The sequence below is a fragment of the Schistocerca cancellata genome, chromosome 1, assembly GCF_023864275.1.
Source record: "Schistocerca cancellata isolate TAMUIC-IGC-003103 chromosome 1, iqSchCanc2.1, whole genome shotgun sequence".
Taxonomy (NCBI): Eukaryota; Metazoa; Arthropoda; class Insecta; order Orthoptera; family Acrididae; genus Schistocerca; species Schistocerca cancellata.
In genome coordinates this window covers 417,781,154-417,801,257 of record NC_064626.1, presented here as the reverse complement: position 1 = coordinate 417,801,257, position 20,104 = coordinate 417,781,154, and the positions used below count along the sequence as shown (strand labels likewise).

Sequence of the window (20,104 nt, the reverse complement as noted above, 5' to 3'; positions counted from 1 at the left end):
TCCTGTTCAATGATCGTCTGTCACCATTAATCAGCCCGCTCTTTCGTCTGCGTTATGACTTAGCGGATGATGTTTTCCCTGTATGCGGTATAAATCTTTGGCACCGTACCTCTTAAAATACAAAACACTTCGGCTGGCTTGGTTACGGAAGCATCCACCATGCAAGCACTAACAATTTGCTTACGTTCGAGTTCACTCAACTCCTACGTAATGCACTCACAAATACACAAACCACTGTTCTGACCATGAATGACACTTGCAACATGTTGAGGGCATTACACAAGTGTCGGGCATTACACAAGTGTCGTTCGTGGTCAAATACACTCCTGGAAATTGAAATAAGAACACCGTGAATTCATTGTCCCAGGAAGGGGAAACTTGATTGACACATTCCTGGGGTCAGATACGTCACATGATCACACTGACAGAACCACAGGCACATAGACACAGGCAACAGAGCATGCACAATGTCGGCACTAGTACAGTGTATATCCACCTTTCGCAGCAATGCAGGCTGCTATTCTCCCATGGAGACGATCGTAGAGATGCTGGATGTAGTCCTGTGGAACGGCTTGCCATGCCATTTCCACCTGGCGCCTCAGTTGGACCAGCGTTCGTCCTGGACGTGCAGACCGCGTGAGACGACGCTTCATCCATTCCCAAACATGCTCAATGGGGGACAGATCCGGAGATCTTGCTGGCCAGGGTAGTTGACTTACACCTTCTAGAGCACGTTGGGTGGCACGGGATACATGCAGACGTGCATTGTCCTGTTGGAACAGCAAGTTCCCTTGCCGGTCTAGGAATGGTAGAACGATGGGTTCGATGACGGTTTGGATGTACTGTGCACTATTCAGTGTCCCCTCGACGATCACCAGTGGTGTACGGCCAGTGTAGGAGATCGCTCCCCACACCATGATGCCGGGTGTTGGCCCTGTGTGCCTCGGTCGTATGCAGTCCTGATTGTGGCGCTCACCTGCACGGCGCCAAACACGCATACGACCATCATTGGCACCAAGGCAGAAGCGACTCTCATCGCTGAAGACGACACGTCTCCATTCGTCCCTCCATTCACGCCTGTCGCGACACCACTGGAGGCGGGCTGCACGATGTTGGGGCGTGAGCGGAAGACGGCCTAACGGTGTGCGGGACCGTAGCCCAGCTTCACGGAGACGGTTGCGAATGGTCCTCGCCGATACCCCAGGAGCAACAGTGTCCCTAATTTGCTGGGAAGTGGCGGTGCGGTCCCCTACGGCACTGCGTAGGATCCTACGGTCTTGGCGTGCATCCGTGCGTCGCTGCGGTCCGGTCCCAGGTCGACGGACACGTGCACCTTCCGCCGACCACTGGCGACAACATCGATGTACTGTGGAGACCTCACGCCCCACGTGTTGAGCAATTCGGCGGTACGTCCACCCGGCCTCCCGCATGCCCACTATACGCCCTCGCTCAAAGTCCGTCAACTGCACATACGGTTCACGTCCACGCTGTCGCGGCATGCTACCAGTGTTAAAGACTGCGATGGAGCTCCGTATGCCACGGCAAACTGGCTGACACTGACGGCGGCGGTGCACAAATGCTGCGCAGCTAGCGCCATTCGACGGCCAACACCGCGGTTCCTGGTGTGTCCGCTGTGCCGTGCGTATGATCATTGCTTGTACAGCCCTCTCGCAGTGTCCGGAGCAAGTATGGTGGGTCTGACACACCGGTGTCAATGTGTTCTTTTTTCCATTTCCAGGAGTGTACATCAGCGCAACCAGCAGATTTGGCTAGCATCTTCGTTTATGTTGAAGGGTGCATTTCTCGCGGTGTTTCCATAGTTTTGACCAACCTCTGTGCATAGCTTCTATCATTTCACGCTTGGTTTATTCCGTTAAACATTCAATATGAGATTATACCTCCTATTGGGTAAATTAGGACAGCATTTTAAATTCGCTGAAATACATAAAATCAAGTTTTTTTTGCCTCTGGAAGCCGTGTGGGGTTCCTGGTCCGTCGGGCGCCTCCCCAAGTGGTGGATAGGCGAGCGTTCTCCACATGTGGAGAGTACCAGGGAAATAAAATACACGAGGCGGACCATAACCAGCAGGTATGAGGGCCAATTACTTGGAAGAAAGGCAGAGGAACCCACAACCACCAACTGCTGCATTGCAGTCAGTAGAGAGATCTACAAAGGCTAAGGATGCTCCCCTGAAAATGGAGCCAGCTGCCCGGTGAGCCGTAAGGGGCAAGCCCTCAAATGGTTGGGCTGAAGATTAACAATATTCCCCTACAAAAATCACTTGTTGCGAATGCTAACTAAGGAATGAGCCGTAAGGGGCAAGCCCTCAAATGGTTGGGCTGAAGATTAACAATATTCCCCTACAAAAATCACTTGTTGCGAATGCTAACTAAGGAATGAGCCGAACAGATATTTTGATGACGACCCCAGCAAACAAAAACAGGATAAGAGACATGTACATTGGAACATGGAAAGTGCGGAGCCTATACCAAGCTGGAGCCCTGCGCCAGCTGCTAACACAAGTAAACAACTACGGTATTAAACTATTGTCTCCCCAGGAAATTATGTGAAAGGAAAGTAACATAATGGACTCAGTATATTTCACTATATTCTATAGTGGCTGGAGGACGAATACCTTTGGTTCAGGTTTTGTGGTCGCTAAAGGACTAAAACATACTGTGATACGCTTCGAACCAATCAATGAACGGATGTCCATGTTAAGATTAAGGGGAAACTTTTTCAACATAACAATCATAAATGTACGTGCACCCACAACGGAGGCAGATGAACAACAGAAGGACGAGTATTATAGCTAGCTACAGCAGTTTTATGATCAGGCTTCCAGACATGATGTTAAGACCTTAATAGGAGACTTGAATGCAAAAATAGGAAAAGAAGAGGCTTATCAGCCAACTGTTGTTGTTGTCGTGGCCTTCAATCCAAAGACTGGTTTGATGCATCTCTCCACGCTACTCTATCCTGCGCAAGCCTCTTCGTATCCGAGTAACTTCTGCAACCTACATCCTTCTGAATCTGCTTACTGTATTCATCTCTTGGCCCCCCTCTACGGTTTTTACCCTCCACGCTTCCCTCCAGTGTTAAACTGGTGAGCCCTTCGTGCCTCAGAATGTGTCCTACCAACCGATCCCGTCTTCTAGTCAGGTTGTGCCACAAATTTCTCTTCTTCCCAGTTCTCTTCGGCACCTCCACATTAGTTACGTGATCTACCCATCTAATCTTGAGCATTCTTCTGTAGCATCGCATTTCAAAAGCTTCTATTCTCTTCTTGTATAAACTGTTTATCGTCCAAGTTTCACTTCAGTACACGAGTACACTCCAAACAGATACTTTCAAAATGTACTTCCTGACTCTTAAATCTATACGCGGTGTTAACAAATTTCTCTTCTTCAGAAACGCTTTTCTTACCGTTGCCAGTCTACATTTTATATCGTCCCTACTTCGACTATCATCAGTTATTTTGCTTCCCAAATGGCAAAAGTTGTCTACTGCTTTAAGTGTCTCGTTTCCTAATTGAATTCCCTCAGCATCACCTGATTTAATTCGACTACATTCCATTATCTTCGTTTTACTTTAGTTGATGTTCATCTTACGAGGATTGGAACTTAAATAGTGGCAACTATTTGTTCACAAGCGATAGAAAAGAGTAACATGTTTGCACCTGTTACTGTCCTTCAAAGTAGTCACCAGCGTTGTGTAGAACCCGTTGCCAGCGATGTGGAAGGCGTAGTATACCGTTAACATAGCCTGTTCTGTTTATGGTGCGAATGGAGCGGTCTAGAGTTACGGTGATTCTCGTGTACGTCTGTGATGGTGTTATCCTAACGCATTACATTCATCCACGGCAAACCGCCAATGCATAGTATTACTATTCGTTTTTGGAGCATCACCTGCGACCAGCGACACTTTATGCGCAACCCACCCATCATTTTGCATGACAATGCGCGTGCGCATACAGCGCAAGCTGTGGCTGCTCTGTCCGGTAGATGGGACTGGGAAGTACTGTACCATCCACCATAATCCCCGGACTTAAGTCCTTGTGACTTTGATTTGATTCTGAAGATGAAGGAACCACTGCGTGGCATTCGCTTCACAACTGTTCTAGAGATTCGACAGGTAGTAGACTGCTCCATTCGCACCATCTACAGAACAGACTATGCTAACGGTATACTAATCCTTCCACATCGCTGGCAACGGGTTCTACACAACGCTGGTGACTACTTCGAAGGACAGTAACAGGTACAATCACGCAACTCTTTTGTATCGGTTGTGAATAAATAGTTGCCACTATTTAAGTTCCAACCCTCGTATATCATATTTTCAAGACACAGTCCATTCCGTTCAAGTGCTCTTCCAGGTTCTTGGCTGTCTCTGACAGACTTACAATGTCATCAACAAATCTCAAAGTTTTTATTTCTTCTCCCTGGACTTAAATTCCTACTCCGAATTTTTCCTTTGTTTCCTTTACTGTTTGCTCAGTATAAAGATTGAATAACATCGGGAATATGCCACAACCCTGTCTCACTCCGTTCTCAACCACTGCTTCCGTTTCGTGCTCCTCGGCTCTTGTAACTGCCATCTGGTTTCTGTACAAATTGTAAATAGCCTTTCACTCCCCGTATTTTTCCCCTGTCACCTTTAGAATATGTAGACTGAGAGAAAGCTTTCGACAGTCAGCCAACTATAGGAAGACATAGCCTCAATGAAACATAAGTGTCAATGGAATTAGGGTTGTAGATTTTGCTATAAGTAAAAACATTACTGTCAGCAGTATATGTTTACCGCACAAAAAGATACACAGAGAAACATGGGTGTCACCAGATAGACAAACTAGAAATCAGAAAGACCATGTAATGATTGATCGGAGGCACACAGATCGGACGTAATGGATGTTAGGCGCCAACGTGGAGCTGACTGTAATTCAGACCATCATCTAGCGACAGTTCAGTACAGACAAAACATCTCAATATTGAGTAAACAAAAAGGCCGCAAACAGAAGAGTTTTGGCATTAAGAAACTGAAACTAGAAGAAATACGGAGAGCATATCAGACGAAAATAGAAGAGGGGATTAAGAACGATACTGACACGACAAATGAATATACAGAAATAATGTGGAAACGATGTAAGACTGCAATCCTCGAGGCAGCTGGAGAGATTTTGAGACACGTACAGGCTCAAAGGAAGGCAGATCGGTTTGATAAAGAATGTTTGAGAAGAATTTAGGAGCATAACATAGCACGAATGAAATTATTTCAGAGGAGAACCAGAGAAAATCTGAATGTATATAATGAGAAGGGCCGCGTAGCTAAGAGGTTTTGCAGACAGCAGAAAAGAACACTACAAAAGAAAAAACTTGAAAAGAGCACTAGAAAAGAAAAAAATTGGAAGAAGTTCAACAGCTAGGAGAAGAGAAGCAAGTACAAGAAATGTACCAAAAGATTAAAGAAGGAAAGGCCGGATTTCAGGCTTGAACAAATTTATGTAGGAGTAAAGAAGGGATTTGGTAGGAGAGAGTAATAAAATACTTGACAGATGGGCAAAATACTTCCAATAGTTATTGAACCCAGAAATAGAAGGATTAGAACAAGAAGAACTGGTGGAAATAACTTATTATGGACCAGAGGTCATAACACCAGCACCCAAACTGAGGAAGTGATATAAGCCGTTAAGACCTTAAAAAACAATAAGGCTCCTGGAGAAGAACAGGTCCAGGTGAAACTTCTCAAATATGGTGGGGAAGCACTTTTGAAAGCAGTACATAAAGTAATACTGAGCATCTGGCAGGAGGAGAGCATGACAATGGAGTGGGAAACGGCTATTATGTGCCCCATAGATAAAAAAGGAGATAAATTAAACTGCCAGAACTACCTAGGAATCTCCCTGCTAAGTACTACATATAAAGTGTTCTCCAATTCTCCAAGATCCTCACTGGGAAGCTTACTCCCTATGTGGAAGAGAGAGAACCAGAGACTATCAGATTCGCTTCAGAAGAAATAAGTAAACAACTGACCAAATATTCAACTTACTCATACTACTTGAAAAATTTTATGAACATCAAATAAATATACACCAGGTTTATATCGATTTTAAACGAGCCTATGATGGCATCTCAAGAGTAGCATTGCGGAATGTGATGGAAGAGGCTGGAATACCTAAGAAGCTTGTTGAAGTTACTATCATGACCCTCAATGAAACCAACTGTAAAGTAAAAATACAGGGCGAAATCCCTAGAGAAGTGGTTCAAATGGCTCTAAGCAGTGTGGGACTTAAATCTGAGGTCATCAGTCCCCTAGACTTAGAACTACTTAAACCTAACTAACCTAAGGACATCACACATATATCCATACCCGAGGCAGGATTCGAACCTGTGACCGTAGCAGCAGCGCGGTTCCGAACTGAAGCGCCTAGAACCGCTCGGTCACAACGCCCGCTTAGGGAAGTGGAAGTGAAGAAGGGACTGACACAAAGTGACAAAATCTCCACACTACTATTCAGCCTCCACCTAGAAAAAGTCATAAGTCAGATAGAGTTCAATAGAGCAGGAACCATTTTTAATCGTTCACTGCAGTACGTAGCCTACGCAGACGATGTGGCATTACTCGCACGAAACTCTGTTGTGCTGTCCGATGCCTACATTCGCGCGAAGGTGACACTCGGCGTGGTGGCTGATGGGAGTGTCAATTTTGTTTGCGCTTATATAGTACAAGAGAGCTTGGCCTGGTAGTTAGTATCGAAAAGATCAAATATATGGCAAGAACCAACCAGCGAAACCTACCAAATCTCAGGATACCCTACAAGGAGTTTGAAAGAGTGAGAGGCTTCAGGTACCTCGGATCGACTATCACAGAGACAAATGACATCAGCAGCGAGGTGAAAGCTAGAATAGTAACAGTTGACAGATGCTACTTTGCCTCACTACCCATGCTCTCGAGCTCACTTCTATTACGAAAATCTAAAATCCTCGTTTACAAAACAATTATAATTTCGGTTGTTATGTACGTTGCCGAGACGTGGACCATGACTGCAAACGATGAAAGGATCCTTAAATTGTGAGTAAAATATTTTGGTGTAGTTCATGGTGATTGGTTCGTGCTCCTACAAACCAGAATTGCTGACTCATTATTTTAGCTATTGTTCCTTTACAGTTTATGCAGCCGTTTTAAAAGGCGACTAGATGGATACATTTTAAGTAGACGTGGATGTGAGTGGGACGATAAGATAAACAAAAACCATGTGCCTTCCACCCCTTTCCCAGCTTTTCAGTTGACGCACTTCCGCGGCTTGCACTTCATTTTGTCGAATTACCCCTCGGGGCTGAGTAAATCCTCTTTCACATCTCTCTCTACGCCAAAAAAAAAAAAAAAAAAAAAAAAAACCAAGCTGCTCATTGAGAATCGAACGTAGGACCACCGCTTCCTTAGGTAACAGTACCAATATCAATAACGCCGAGACAGTGTATAGTGAGTCGATGGAAGTGGCTCTAAGTGAATAGTAGATAGTGGTAGTGATTGCAAGTAATATTATATTCGTGATATGAACCTGGAATAATACAGATGTTAAGCACCTAGAAACCGAATCGTCGTCACGGATTCCGTGAGTGAGGCCGTCCGGAGTGGCCGTGCGGTTCTAAGCGCTACAGTCTGGAACCGAGCGACCGCTACGTTCGCAGGTTCGATCCTGTCTCGGGCATGGACATGTGTGATGTCCTTAGGTTAGTTAGGTTTAAGTAGTTCTAAGTTCTAGGCGACTGATGACCTCAGAAGTTAAGTCGCATAGTGCTCAGAGCCATTTGAACCATTTGATTCCGTGAGTGAAATGTCACATTGGTTCTTTACTACACCACAATTTAAATAACTGCACGAGAAACTAATTATATAAATAGTGTAATAGGATTCTTAAGTGACGGAACTATTATGTCAAATTCGGGTCAGACTTCGGATGGTTAGATGGAAACATTTTATGTAGAAAGTCGTAAGTTGGGTAACCAGGTCCTTCCCTCTAGTTTAATAAGAAACGCATTTCGCCTCTGGTTATCACGCTACCAACAGACGTAATCCTAAGATAAATGTAGTTTCTCTTGTATGTGTGTAAGACACTTTTTACAAACTTCTAGGGCGAATTCCTCGCACCAAAACAGGAAAGAGCTAAATATAAACATATGTCCGAAAATCCTTTGTTTTTACGTACCAGTGACAGATACTTTACTATGTTCTCCCGTCGGAAACTCGTACCAAAGTTTCCAAACGCCTTCTGTTTATTTCAAACGCTCATCAGATCATAGACTGTCTAAGCCTTTCAAAGACGCCAGGTTTCACAGGCTAGCATACTGGGTTGATGGATTGTCGCTGTATTAGGAATGTCTGCTATGTAAACAACTGTTGATGGAGATACCACAGGTAATGATCCGAAAGGCTGGCATTAGGGTAACGTGCTGGCGATGGAACCGGCCCTCTCCTGATGAGCCACCCGTGTTGGTGGATATCATTTAGTGCAGTTCAAACACGGTGACTCAGACGCGCTAGAGCATTCGTCACACGCTTCCTCTTATTTGCAGGGACACATTCTGGAAGTGTTCTAGTAAAGTCATTGTAGACAAAACTTGTAAGGCGTTCTGGGAGATAATATGGAACTACTAGACACGCATCCACAGTTTCAGCATGGCGTTAATCTTATTACCATAAAGATTTTCATTCTCTCATAAATGTTATGAGAGTGTATTCGCGTCTATTAGCAGGCTGGACTCGAACTCGGGAGAACAACGGTTAAATCCCCGTCTGGCCGACCAGATTTATGTTTACCGTGATTTCCTAAATCGCTCCAAGCAAACGCCCGCATTGTTCCTTTAAAAAGGGCCCCGCCGATTTCCTTCCTCATCCTTTCGTAATCTTAGCTTTTGCTCCGTTACTAATAAACGCGCTGTTGACGGGACGTCACAGTCGGATCTACCTTCCTTCGTGTCTAGAGGCAAGAGCAAGACATTTTGAATATTTATCACCATTTGTGTCTTCATAACTTAGTGGAATGTTTCTTTAATAATAACTTCCTAAGAAAGAAATGTTGTACATATTTTGAGATGGATTTTATTCCTGTCTTCGTTGCTGGGAATACCTTCCCAAAGTTCGTGTAAAAGTGTTTCAATACTCCCTGAATATGATGGTACTGCAGGTACATTTCCCTCACTAGCCATCCATCTGCTAACAACCATGGGCTTAAAAAAATGCATGTCTCATATTTTGAAATTAGTCAGTGTGTTCACCAAATAGACCGTTACATTCCGCGAAATTCGTTGGGTTAAATTGTTATCAGGGATTTCTCTTAAGCTAACGCTGCTTAAACGACACTTGTATTAACTCTCATAGTATACTACTTTTTTAAATACTTTTTATGATTTACGTAGAAATAGTTGCTTGAATAATAACCCACGTGAAATCGGGCACTTTTAGGCCAAATGCCAGGCGAGATATTGGCTTGGTACATAACTGTCTGCAGCTCGTGGTCTAGTGACTAGCGTTGCTATGGGGTCGCGGGTTCGATTCCCGGATTTTCTCCGCCCGGGGACTGGGTGTTTGTTTTGTACTCATCATCATTGGGAAAGTGGCGAGATTGGAACTGGAAAGATTTGGAACTTGTATGGGTGCTGTGCGCCCCACGAACCATCACAATTATCATCATCATCATCATCATCATCATCTGGTACATAGCTTCCTAACTTTTCCCTGAGTTTAATAAACACAACAGATGCACTTAACGGAGACTTTAGTTATCAGTAATATATTTTCCTTCACTATTTACAACAGCCTTCTAACGCTGGTGTAACTCTCTGATGCCGTGACTGTAAAAATCACGTAATTTTGAGAACAACAACTCGTCGAGCCATGTTCTGAGCGCATTTCCATCCGGAAAGTAACTTTCTTGAAGATTGTTCGATAGACAGCGGAAAAGGTGAAAATCTGAGGCACAAGATCAGATGAGCAAGGCGGGTGCGGAATGACTTCCCAATCCAACTCCAGTGTTTTTGTGAGCGTAGCTGAATGCGGGCGTGTGTAATCATGGAGTAGCATCACTTACGTAGTCTTCCTGGCCGTTGTTCTTGAATTGCGTTTATAAGACGCCTCTGTTGTTGACAACAAATGTCAGCAGTGATGGTTACACCTCGGGGAAGCAATTCATATTACACCACAGATGCATAACATTACCTTTTGTGGATGCGCGCAGGTCTTTGTACGGGGAGTAGCTGCCTTGTTTTGGCTCAAGTATTCCTTTCTGTTCCTTACGTTGGCATAAAGACATCATTTCGCGTCACCAGAAACGATACAGGATAGGAATGGTCCTTGTTCTTCTCAAACCAATTGATGACGAACTAGTAGATATGCACATACGAGCATTCGGTGATTTTTGTGATTTTGGCCTAGAGCATACGGTCCCGGCCAGCTGCTGATTTGTGTGATTTTGGTTTAGAACGTGCGGTGCCCATACACACGACCTTGAACCTTCCACATTGCATGAAAATGTCGCACGATTGTGGAATGATCACTTGGATGATTGTGGATTAATGAGTTTAAACGATCTTCATCAAGCCCCAGAGGCCTTCCTGAGGGGAGGGGGGGGGGGGGGGGAGTCGCTAATGTCAAACCGGTCCTCCTTAAAACGAGAAAACCAAAAACCATTTTCTTTCCGTGGTCTGTCCAATGGCATTATCCTCAAGTACGGCGCAAATGTTTCTGGCTGCCTCGGTTGCTGTCAACCCTCTGTTGAACTCAAGCAGAAGAATATGTCGGAAATGTTCCGAACTCTTCCCTTGGCACTCCATTTCCTGACTTTCACAGCTCCACTCACTATCACCAAATGACAACTCAAATAGCAACAGTGAGCTACAAATAAAAAATGACAGTCGATAAATAAACCCATAGCAATCGGAATACCAACATGCAAAACAAAAACGCTACTAACTTATGCATCAACCCAATAGTAGTGGACCACAGAGTGTCGCTGATGAGAGTGGATTTCCAACTCAACAATCTTCACCACCAAATGAAACCTCACGGAAACGTTGGTCACATCCAGAAGATGGCAACTATTTTTAATTCCAGAACAGTGTGTTCCAGACAATAAATGGAGTGTGTTTAGGAATGTATAGAATAAATTCGAATCGGTAAATGTGACGTACATTTACAGATGAACAAATAATTACAATTTCAGAAAAATTGTATTATTTATTCAAGAGAAAGCTTCACAAATTGAGCAAGTCAATGTGTTGGTCCACCTCTGGCCCTTAGGCAAGCAGTTATGCGGCTTAGCATTGATTGTTGGATGGACTCCTGAGGGAAATCGTGCCAAATTCTTTGCAATTGACGCATTAGATGGTCAAAATCCCGAAATGATTGGAGGGCCTCGCCCATAACGCTCCAAATGTTCTCAATTGGGGAGAGAACCGGCGACCTTGCTGGCCGAGATAGAGTTTGACAAGCACGAAGACAAGCAGTAGAAACTCTCGCCGTGCGCGGGCGAGCATTTTCTTGCGGAAATGTGTACCCCGACGACTACCGAAATCTTTGGTTGTCACTCGCGGCAGCTTTACTGCACAGCGGCACGTCAACGATATTCTGCATCTCATTTTGTTGCCCTTCGTGCAAGCCATCTTGAACGTACATTTCAGCAAGATAATACCCGCTGGCATACGGCGAGAGTTTCTGTTGCTTATTTTCGTACTTGCCAAATTGTGCCTTGGCCAGCAAAGTTGCCGGATCTCTCCCCAATTGACAACGTTTGCAACATTGTCGGGAGTGTCCTCCAACCATGCGGGATTTTGGAGATCTAATGCGCCAATTGAGTAGTATTTGGCACGGTGTCCCTCAGGAGGATACGAAACAAGTTTGTCAATAAATGCCTAAGCCGAATAACTGTTTGCATGAGGGCCAGAGGTAGACCAACGAGTTACTGATTTTCTCAGTTTGTAAAGCTCTATCTCTTGAATAAACCATCTAATTTTTCTGAAATCGCACGCATTTGTCTGTATTTACATGTACATTATATCCACCGATTTCCGTCCCATTCGGAAAATTCCTTCGTCGTGAGTTATTCGTTTTGTCTTAAGAGTGTATGTTAACCTGTCACAGCATGTGGGATATTTGTGGTACTTTCACAATTTTGAATTAAATGCCTAATCTGGTGTGACCATTTAGCTTATGATAAAAGTACTTGGCCACCCTTTTGACAGGGAATACAAAACGCCCTAATCTTGCGTTTCTTATTCCATTATGCCTATGCCTAGTACAGAGTGGTCAAAATAATGAATATCGCCTCACAGGTAAGCTGTGTGCTTGCATACGAGATGAGCATTATCAAACTGGCTGCACTGTGGGTGCGGAAGATGTAAATTTTGTTGCCTATCGTAAAATCCATGAAATATTTTCCGGGCCAGTTAAATTTTGCCTACCGCGTGCATAGGCACTTACTTATGAGGCGCTATGTCCGCAGCTCGTGGTCTAGTGGTTAGCGTTGCTGCCTGTGGATCACGGGGTCCCGGGTTCGATTCCCGTGGGTTGGGGATTTTCTCCGCCCGGGGCTGGGTGTTTGTGTTGTCCTCATCATTTCATCATCATCATTCCTGACAGTGGCTCGATTGGATTGTGGAAAAATTTGGACTGTGTAAAAATTGGGACTTTGTACGGACGCTGATGACCGCGCAGTTGAGCACCCCACAAACCTAACATCATCATCATTATGAGGCGCTATGTTGAGGCAGTTTTCCTATAGCCATTTCTTAAATACTATGTAGCCTTTGTCATCTACTGCGGACACTCAGTAAAGCTGTCGCCGCGAGTATAAATACGTAAGTCGTCCGCTTACTGCAGTACTTGCATACTGGGGTGACATATTAAACGTGGGTCTGATGCAAGAAGATTGAATAGTAATTGCGCTTTACTTGGTTTGCTTGGGCCTGTTTCTTTGCTCTGTATAGTGATTATGCTTCTGTCGCTCAGGAGGCGTGTAGCTTGTGGATGAATAGCTACGGGATGTCATAATTTTGCAATTTATTTATTGACAGGACCATAAGGACTCTATCGTAATATGTGTTTGTGATAACCGTATACCACCGTGTCATATGTGCCTTTACCTCTCATGAAGCCTGTTTGTCCAAGAGGTAATATTCTACACTTCTCTGTCCACCATTCCAATTTGTGTTTTATCATCCGTTCCAATGTCAAAAATACTATAGAAGGTTGAATGGCCTTTAAGACGAAGCGTACACAGTCGGCTTGCCCCTTTAATACGAGAGACGCTCAGTAAGTAAGGCAATACATTTTTTCTCGGACGATTTCTGTTGAAAAAGTGTGGAATTTGTTGTGGGAGATCGTGGAATATTCACGCCTCAGCCCCTATAGTTTCATGAAATTCCGATTTGTGGCGGCGCTGTACGTAGCCTTGAAAATGGCGTCGGTAACGGAGGTGCCTTCCAAGCAGAGAGTTGCCATTCATTTTATTTTGATGGAAAAACAGAGCGTCGCAGATATTCATAGGCGCTTGCAGAATATCGACGGAGACGTGGCAGCGAACAAAAACACGTGAGTCGTTGAAAGAGCCGTCTGTCATTATATCAACCTGGTCGCGCAAACGTGTCTGATCTCCTGCGTGCTGGCCGGTCGCACACAGCTCTCTCTCCTGCAATGTTGGAATGTGGAGACATCCATTCGTCGCCATAAAATGAAAACAAACTTCTCCTTCTCCATGACAACGGAAGACCTCACACAACTCTGCGCACCCGAGAGGAGCGCACAAATTTCATTGGACTGTTCTCCTCGCTGAACAACTGGACGGCTTTGTTGGTAATGTTGGCACACACTTGTCCACCATTTGGGAAACTCAGATGTGTGTATCCGTTGGGTTCGTCGCCGCCTTAGGAAGACCATAAGAGCAACGAAAGACCATTTGTGTGCAGAATTGTTTGCGCCTTACGAGGCTGATCGTGACAATTTTTTGTCGAACTTCGCCACAACGATGAAACATGGGTTCATTACTTCGAACCGAGAACAAAGCGGCAATCCATGGGCTGGCGCCACACTACCTCTCCTCCGAATCCCGGCGGAGGTTCGAGTCCTCCCTCGGGCATGGGTGTGTATGTTTGTCCTTAGGATAATTTAGATTAAGTAGTGTGTAAGCTTAGGGACTGATGACCCCCTTAGCAGTTATAAGTCTCATCAGATTTCACACACATTTTTGAACCTCTCCTCCGAAGAAAAAGTTCAAAGCCGCACCTTCAGCTGCTGAAGTCATTGCGACTGTTTTCTGGGACTCTGAAAGGGTTATTTTGTTTGATTTCCTGCCTCTTGGTATAACGACCATCTCTAAACTGTATTGTGCTACCCCCAGGAAATTGAAGAAACGACTTCAGCATGTTCGTCGCCACAAAAATGCAAACAAACTTCTCCTTCTCCATGACAACACAAGACCTTACACAAATCTGTGAACGAGAGGAGCTCACAAATCTTCCTCATGCAGCGTACAGCCCGGATCTGATACCTTCCGATTTCTATCTGTTTGGCCCAGTGAAGGATGTACCCCGCGGGAAGCAATATGTGGATGACGGGAAGGTTATAGATGCAGCAAGACGTTGGCTCCGACGTCGACCAGTAAAATGGTGCCATGCGGGGATGCATGCCCTGCCATTAAGTTGGCGTAAGTTTATCGCATTGAACGGAGATCATGTTGAAAAATAAGATCTGGTAGCCAACAGAGTGGGGAATAATTTGTTGTATTTGAATCCTTTATAAAACCAGCCTGCTTTCAGAACAAAAAATTTATTGCATTAGTTATTGAACGCCTCGTACTTCGTATTGGAAAGAAGGCGTACCGAATTCGACTTTTACAAATAGCTGAACGCTTACTTTTTTCATCATTATTAACTTGTTTGGTAATTGCAGTTGATGTTTTTATCTAAACATGAAACTTTGGATCAGTGTCACGTTGGTCAATAAAATGGACAGTGGTAGTTGCACTACACAGTACGAGAAAACCGGGAAAGCGTTGTAGGCCGCGAGCGAGTGCTCAGGAGGAAGGGAGGGAGCCGCGACGTGTTCGGCGCGCGGCCGCTTGGCGGCGCCCCGATCCGGGGCCCGGAGCCTGAGGCTGGTGGCGAGCGTCGGGCGACCGTTTCCGCAGTCGGCGGCGACCTGTCCGTCCGCAAGGATGCGTGTGTGACGTAGCTAAGCGATGCTGTACGTTCTGCCGCCCCCGCCGTGGGCTGCGGGTGGGCTCTGCGCCGCCCCGCGACCTCCTCACCGCCGCCGCCGGCCGCAGAGGCCCTTATCTGCCGCCGCAGCCGATAGCAGCTCTTCACTGGTCAGTCGATATGTGTGTGGATGATGTGTGTGTGCGTGCGTGCGCGCTCGTCTGGCCTTTGAAACGGATCTTCTGTGTCGAGTGCTTCCGGAAATAAAGTTTGTTCTTTACCCTCCGTCTATCATAAATCCTACCCCTATCTTCAGTTTTTCAGTTGGCTAACAGTGTTGATGGGAAGACCACTGCCACAGGAACGCACAGACGCAGATGCCACTGGTATTCTGGTATTGCGCCCGTACTTCTTCCTCGGATAGTTTTTTCGAACGATGGAAGAAGCATTTTTAAATTTCTGTTTTAGTTATATACACTGTAGGTAATTGTAAAATACTGTAACGTTAGCTAAAGATTTTGTGTGTTCAGTAAATCTTTTTTATATTCAAAATAAAATATGAAGTGAAACGAGTGTTTTTTCTGGTAACCATATGTCACAGTGGACTACAACAAAAATTACTCCAGTGCGTTTACCCTAATACTAATCGTAGCATATTACTATGTCTCGTCGCCTCACTTTGAGACCGAATAATGTTATCTGTTTCTCTCCAATGGCTATATAAAGATATATCATAACGTGCAGCATAGTGACTTACCCGGCTGAGCGGCGGCTGCTGTTATGAGCCTTTAAAGCGGCATGTATTCGAGAATGGCGGCGGAGTTTGGTTCCTGTGGTCGTGTGTACATTCAGTACACTCTTGCCAACGTATATGCCTTTTAGGTGTGAGGTGATATGTCTAAAATGCATAATTTGCTCTGCGTTTGTAGAGTATTATGTAAATATTTGTGTCGAAAAATAAGCCCGGCCTTAATATATGAAAACTAACGCGTTATGATTTCAGCACTTTTCTGTTATGTTTTCGAACCTGGTAGTGGTGTAAGGCGATGTAGACACAGAATAGTAATACATATGGCTGTGTGTCGCGTACTACCAGTCTCCGGGTATCTTTTTGATATTGAGATTCCTTCGATAATTGTGCTTCTAAAGAGTAAGACTTCCAGCGTTTTGACAAACACAGTCGAAACGAAGATGAAGGAATCGTAAATAAATCCTTCTTCAGAACATGTAAATATCTTTTATGAGCGAGTATTGGATTGCGAGCCTATTGTTGTCGGACGTGTTTATTTCTAAGCATCGTATGTTGATATTAATGGCGTTATGTGTCCGAGGTTCGTACGTACGATTTTTAAACTAGCTAATTTTGGGCCTGTTAGGTTCAGCGTTGTGTGCTGCGAACGATGGTGTTAAATTCAGACAGAAACATTAGCCATCTACAACATTTTGTTGCTTTCTGAACAAAGGCTGTCTTTGACACGTTTGCGTTAATCACATCCGTATTACATGATAAATTGGATGTACTTTATAGTGTGAGTTTAGTACTGGACCATTTGTTAGCTGTGTATATCGAGAAATAATGTTATTAGCGGACTTTTGGAAACAGAAACATCACAACACGACGTGACGTATAATTACCGTAGCAACAGTTTCCTAATGCCGTTGGTTTATGACAGCTACATAGTGCCCTGTTTGGTAAAGTTCTTGAAAGTTGTTCTTTGTCTTTCATATCACAGCCCCCACCCTCCTTCATATGAGGCTTTAGTCAAGTGATGACATGCATTAGAGTACTGAAAATTGTGGACTTTATCTCTCAGTGTTGTACGAAGAGACATCTGGGCGTATTATTCAACTTATGTTAGGTTCGTCAATGAGTGAAACCATAATTGCCACTACTTTGACATATGGATTTCTCAACAAAAGGTATCACGTTCCGACAAGCACGTTTAAAGATTCCGTGCCGCCAGTTGCGTGAGAATTCCGGCTGTTCTGTTTGCATCCTGCAAGGAGATAACATTGTTGCCTATCGTCACTACTTTCTTGGGTAAAACACGTGGACGTGGAGACGCGACATGCAGCATGTGGTAGATGGATGTCTCACGCAATAGTTGTGAGCCTTTGTGAGAGTACTTGAGTCTTCCAATATCTTTTTGTGTCAAGATAATTGGCTAAAAAATTTGCTGTTGGCATCTATTTTAAATCGGGTAAAAGTACTCAGATGGATGTTAGGGTTACACTGAAAGTCACTGATAGCTTAGTTTTCTTTGTGTACCTGACCTTTCTCAAAATGAAAAGTGAATTGGTCCATCTTTCGACGAGTCGTTGAAACGTGATAGGTCCAGTTTATGGTTTGGGTTAATTAGAGGGCTAAAAACAAAAAAAAGGAAAAAAAATACAACGGACAGACACTGCGCGTAGCTGCAGAGTGACATTTAGGACTGTCCTTAGTGCCTTCATGTGTTCCTTCGCCATCAAGTCACTTGCGGCCGTTGAGTTGCTGGAGCAGTTCAATTGGCTACTTGACTTCTGCGTTCCGTTACGGTTGTTAACATTACGTAATCACTTATCAAAGGATTCTGCCACCGATTAACCTTTCCACTCTCAACGCGAAGCCTTTACCGGGAAGATTAGTCCGTGAGTAATCTCATGGAAGATGGTAGTCTTGCACTTTCCACTACACAGTCGAAATGCGATTTTATTTGCCTTATAGTTTAATAAATACAACCACGCCGAAAATAATCTCTCTGTCAGTGTAGAGGAACTTACAGGGGATTCGTACAAAGCCAACTGACTTAAACTGCATCTTTTACTGTACCTCAGAACGTTTGTATGTGAATGTTGTTAAATCTTGCGTGTCTTTTGTCACCGTGACGTAATCAGCATGACGCTTTCAAGCTTAATTTTTGTATCGATGGGCTACTTTCATTCGACGATATCGTGTTTGTATTCTTTGCAATATAATCATTGAATATCCGACGTTAATTATGATGCTTTTAGTTTTTTTAGTTGGTAGAAGTTTTTTAAAGGATTTGTCTCATCAAACACTTCTTTTGTGAATTTTGTCAGGTTTGAGCGAATAAGAGCTTCGTCTTGCGCCACTTCTTATTAGTTTTGTTAGTTTTCTTCCATTATGAGTACGTTTCCAGCCGAATTGTAACTGCGAATATCAGGAGCTTTACATACGACACTAATTATATCTTGCACACTACTTGTGGACTGGCATCTACTCTCCTATGTTGCAAATGAGTCTCTGCTGAAGCACTTAACAGACGAATTCTTATGAGGCCGAGAACCGAAGATTTAGAAAGTGCAATCAAAATTATTAAGAAAACAAAGAAAACAGAAGGTAAGAAAAATATATGTAATTAAAAGATATCTCCTATGATATCTTGATGGGTATGGCAGCATTTATATAGCTGCTGGAAAGATCGAATGTTTGTATTGGATCCCCCAGAACCACTGATACCAGAAATCGGTACATGTTCGTCGAAATGTGACGTAGACAATTTTGAAGTGCGAAGCTTTAATGGCCACCTGTCCTATTTCCGATAGAAATGGCAGCACCAGTCATTACCTGGGATGATGATTTGCAAGAAACTTCTGTCTTCGTCACAAATGTTACGGTTTTCAGCATTGTTATCTCCTTTCCGTCAGTCAGTTTGTAAGGTACTGTCTCTCCTTGCTACTCGCCATTTCCTCTAATACAAGTATCAATGACATTCGCTGAATTTATGACAGCATCTGCAGGACTTGTTCGATGTCGTCTGCCGTCATGTTTGTTGACACCAGACAGGAACTTGTCCAATCAACAGTTTCAACGGCATCATACTAGCCGTTGACTGTAGAAATTGTTTATTTCGCAGTTGCAACGTTGGCCTTAGAGCCGTTATCAGTATTACTGCAAAAGATTTTTCTTCAGCACATGTTAGAATTTAAAATCTTGTGAACCCAGACTGTGAGAAGTCAACCAGTTTCCTTTCTGTCTCGAAAACGTTCCAGTCAGTCATCAACACGTTTTTCGTACGCAGTTTTGTCCTATACGTTTGCACAAATGGCCTCGTTTTTCGGATTTTACAACAAAATGGTAATAAAGAAATACAGGTAGTAATATCTTTGCTCAGCAACATAAGCTGTATGCATGGCGACGTGTAATTGGAAAAAAGATCCATAGAATAAACTATAAGAAGATTGGAGATTAGGGTTACGTCCCATCGACATCGAGGTCATTAGATGAATACGTTTTCGGATTCGGGAAGGAAATTGGACGTGTTCGTTTCAAAGGAACAACACGGTATATGCTTAAAGTAATTTTGGAAAACCAGTAAAAAACGCAAACGGGTGACGGCGCGATATCGAACCGCTGTCTTTCCGAATGCGCCACCTCATTCGTTTCGCAGAACTTAACAGCTAAAAATAAAAATGTGTGTGTGGAATTTTAGTGAAGTCAATACTACCCTGCATGCCACTCCTGCGACGTTTGGACGAAAAAGGAAAGTATTACCTATTCATTCTTCATAAAAAGTGTCATTATTGGATCTATATCTGAATGACAACGGACCTTGAATTGTATGTGCACGACGTTGGGAATCGCCAAGTATCGTCAAAACTGATGAAATGCATTTTTCTTATGCAGCAAGTTGAACACAGTAAAGCTTAAAATAATATGTCAATTCGTCATTTTTTATTGCTGTTTTTATTGTTGTTGTGGGACCTCGATCATACAGTTCCCTAGTTTTCGCGTAGCTTCTGAGCCAGTTATCTCTACTGTTGACTTAAGTTGCTTTTAATAAGGCGGTGGAAGCTTGTTCGATGATTTAAGGATTATTTTGTGCTCTTGTACAAAGCAGCTGTTGAGCTGTGCTGTTGTGGTTCACTGCGCGCCGGTCCCGACGTAGTTCAGTGGTGAAGTCATCACCAG

The 20,104-nt window shown here is 43.9% G+C and overlaps 1 protein-coding gene across 2 annotated transcripts in view; it reads left to right on the top strand.

Annotated features, from left to right (window-relative positions):
* LOC126175859 (uncharacterized) overlaps positions 1–20,104 on the top strand; it is a 616,100-nt gene that overhangs the window by 32,962 nt on the left and 563,034 nt on the right. The window contains exon 1 of one of the 2 annotated variants that reach the window (XM_049922874.1): positions 15,192–15,359. The exons of the other annotated variant lie outside the window; for it this stretch is intronic. Coding sequence (XP_049778831.1) covers positions 15,231–15,359 — 129 coding nt within the window. The 5' untranslated portion in view covers positions 15,192–15,230. Of the gene's footprint in view, positions 1–15,191; positions 15,360–20,104 lie in introns of those variants that run through there. 2 annotated transcript variants of the gene reach the window in all.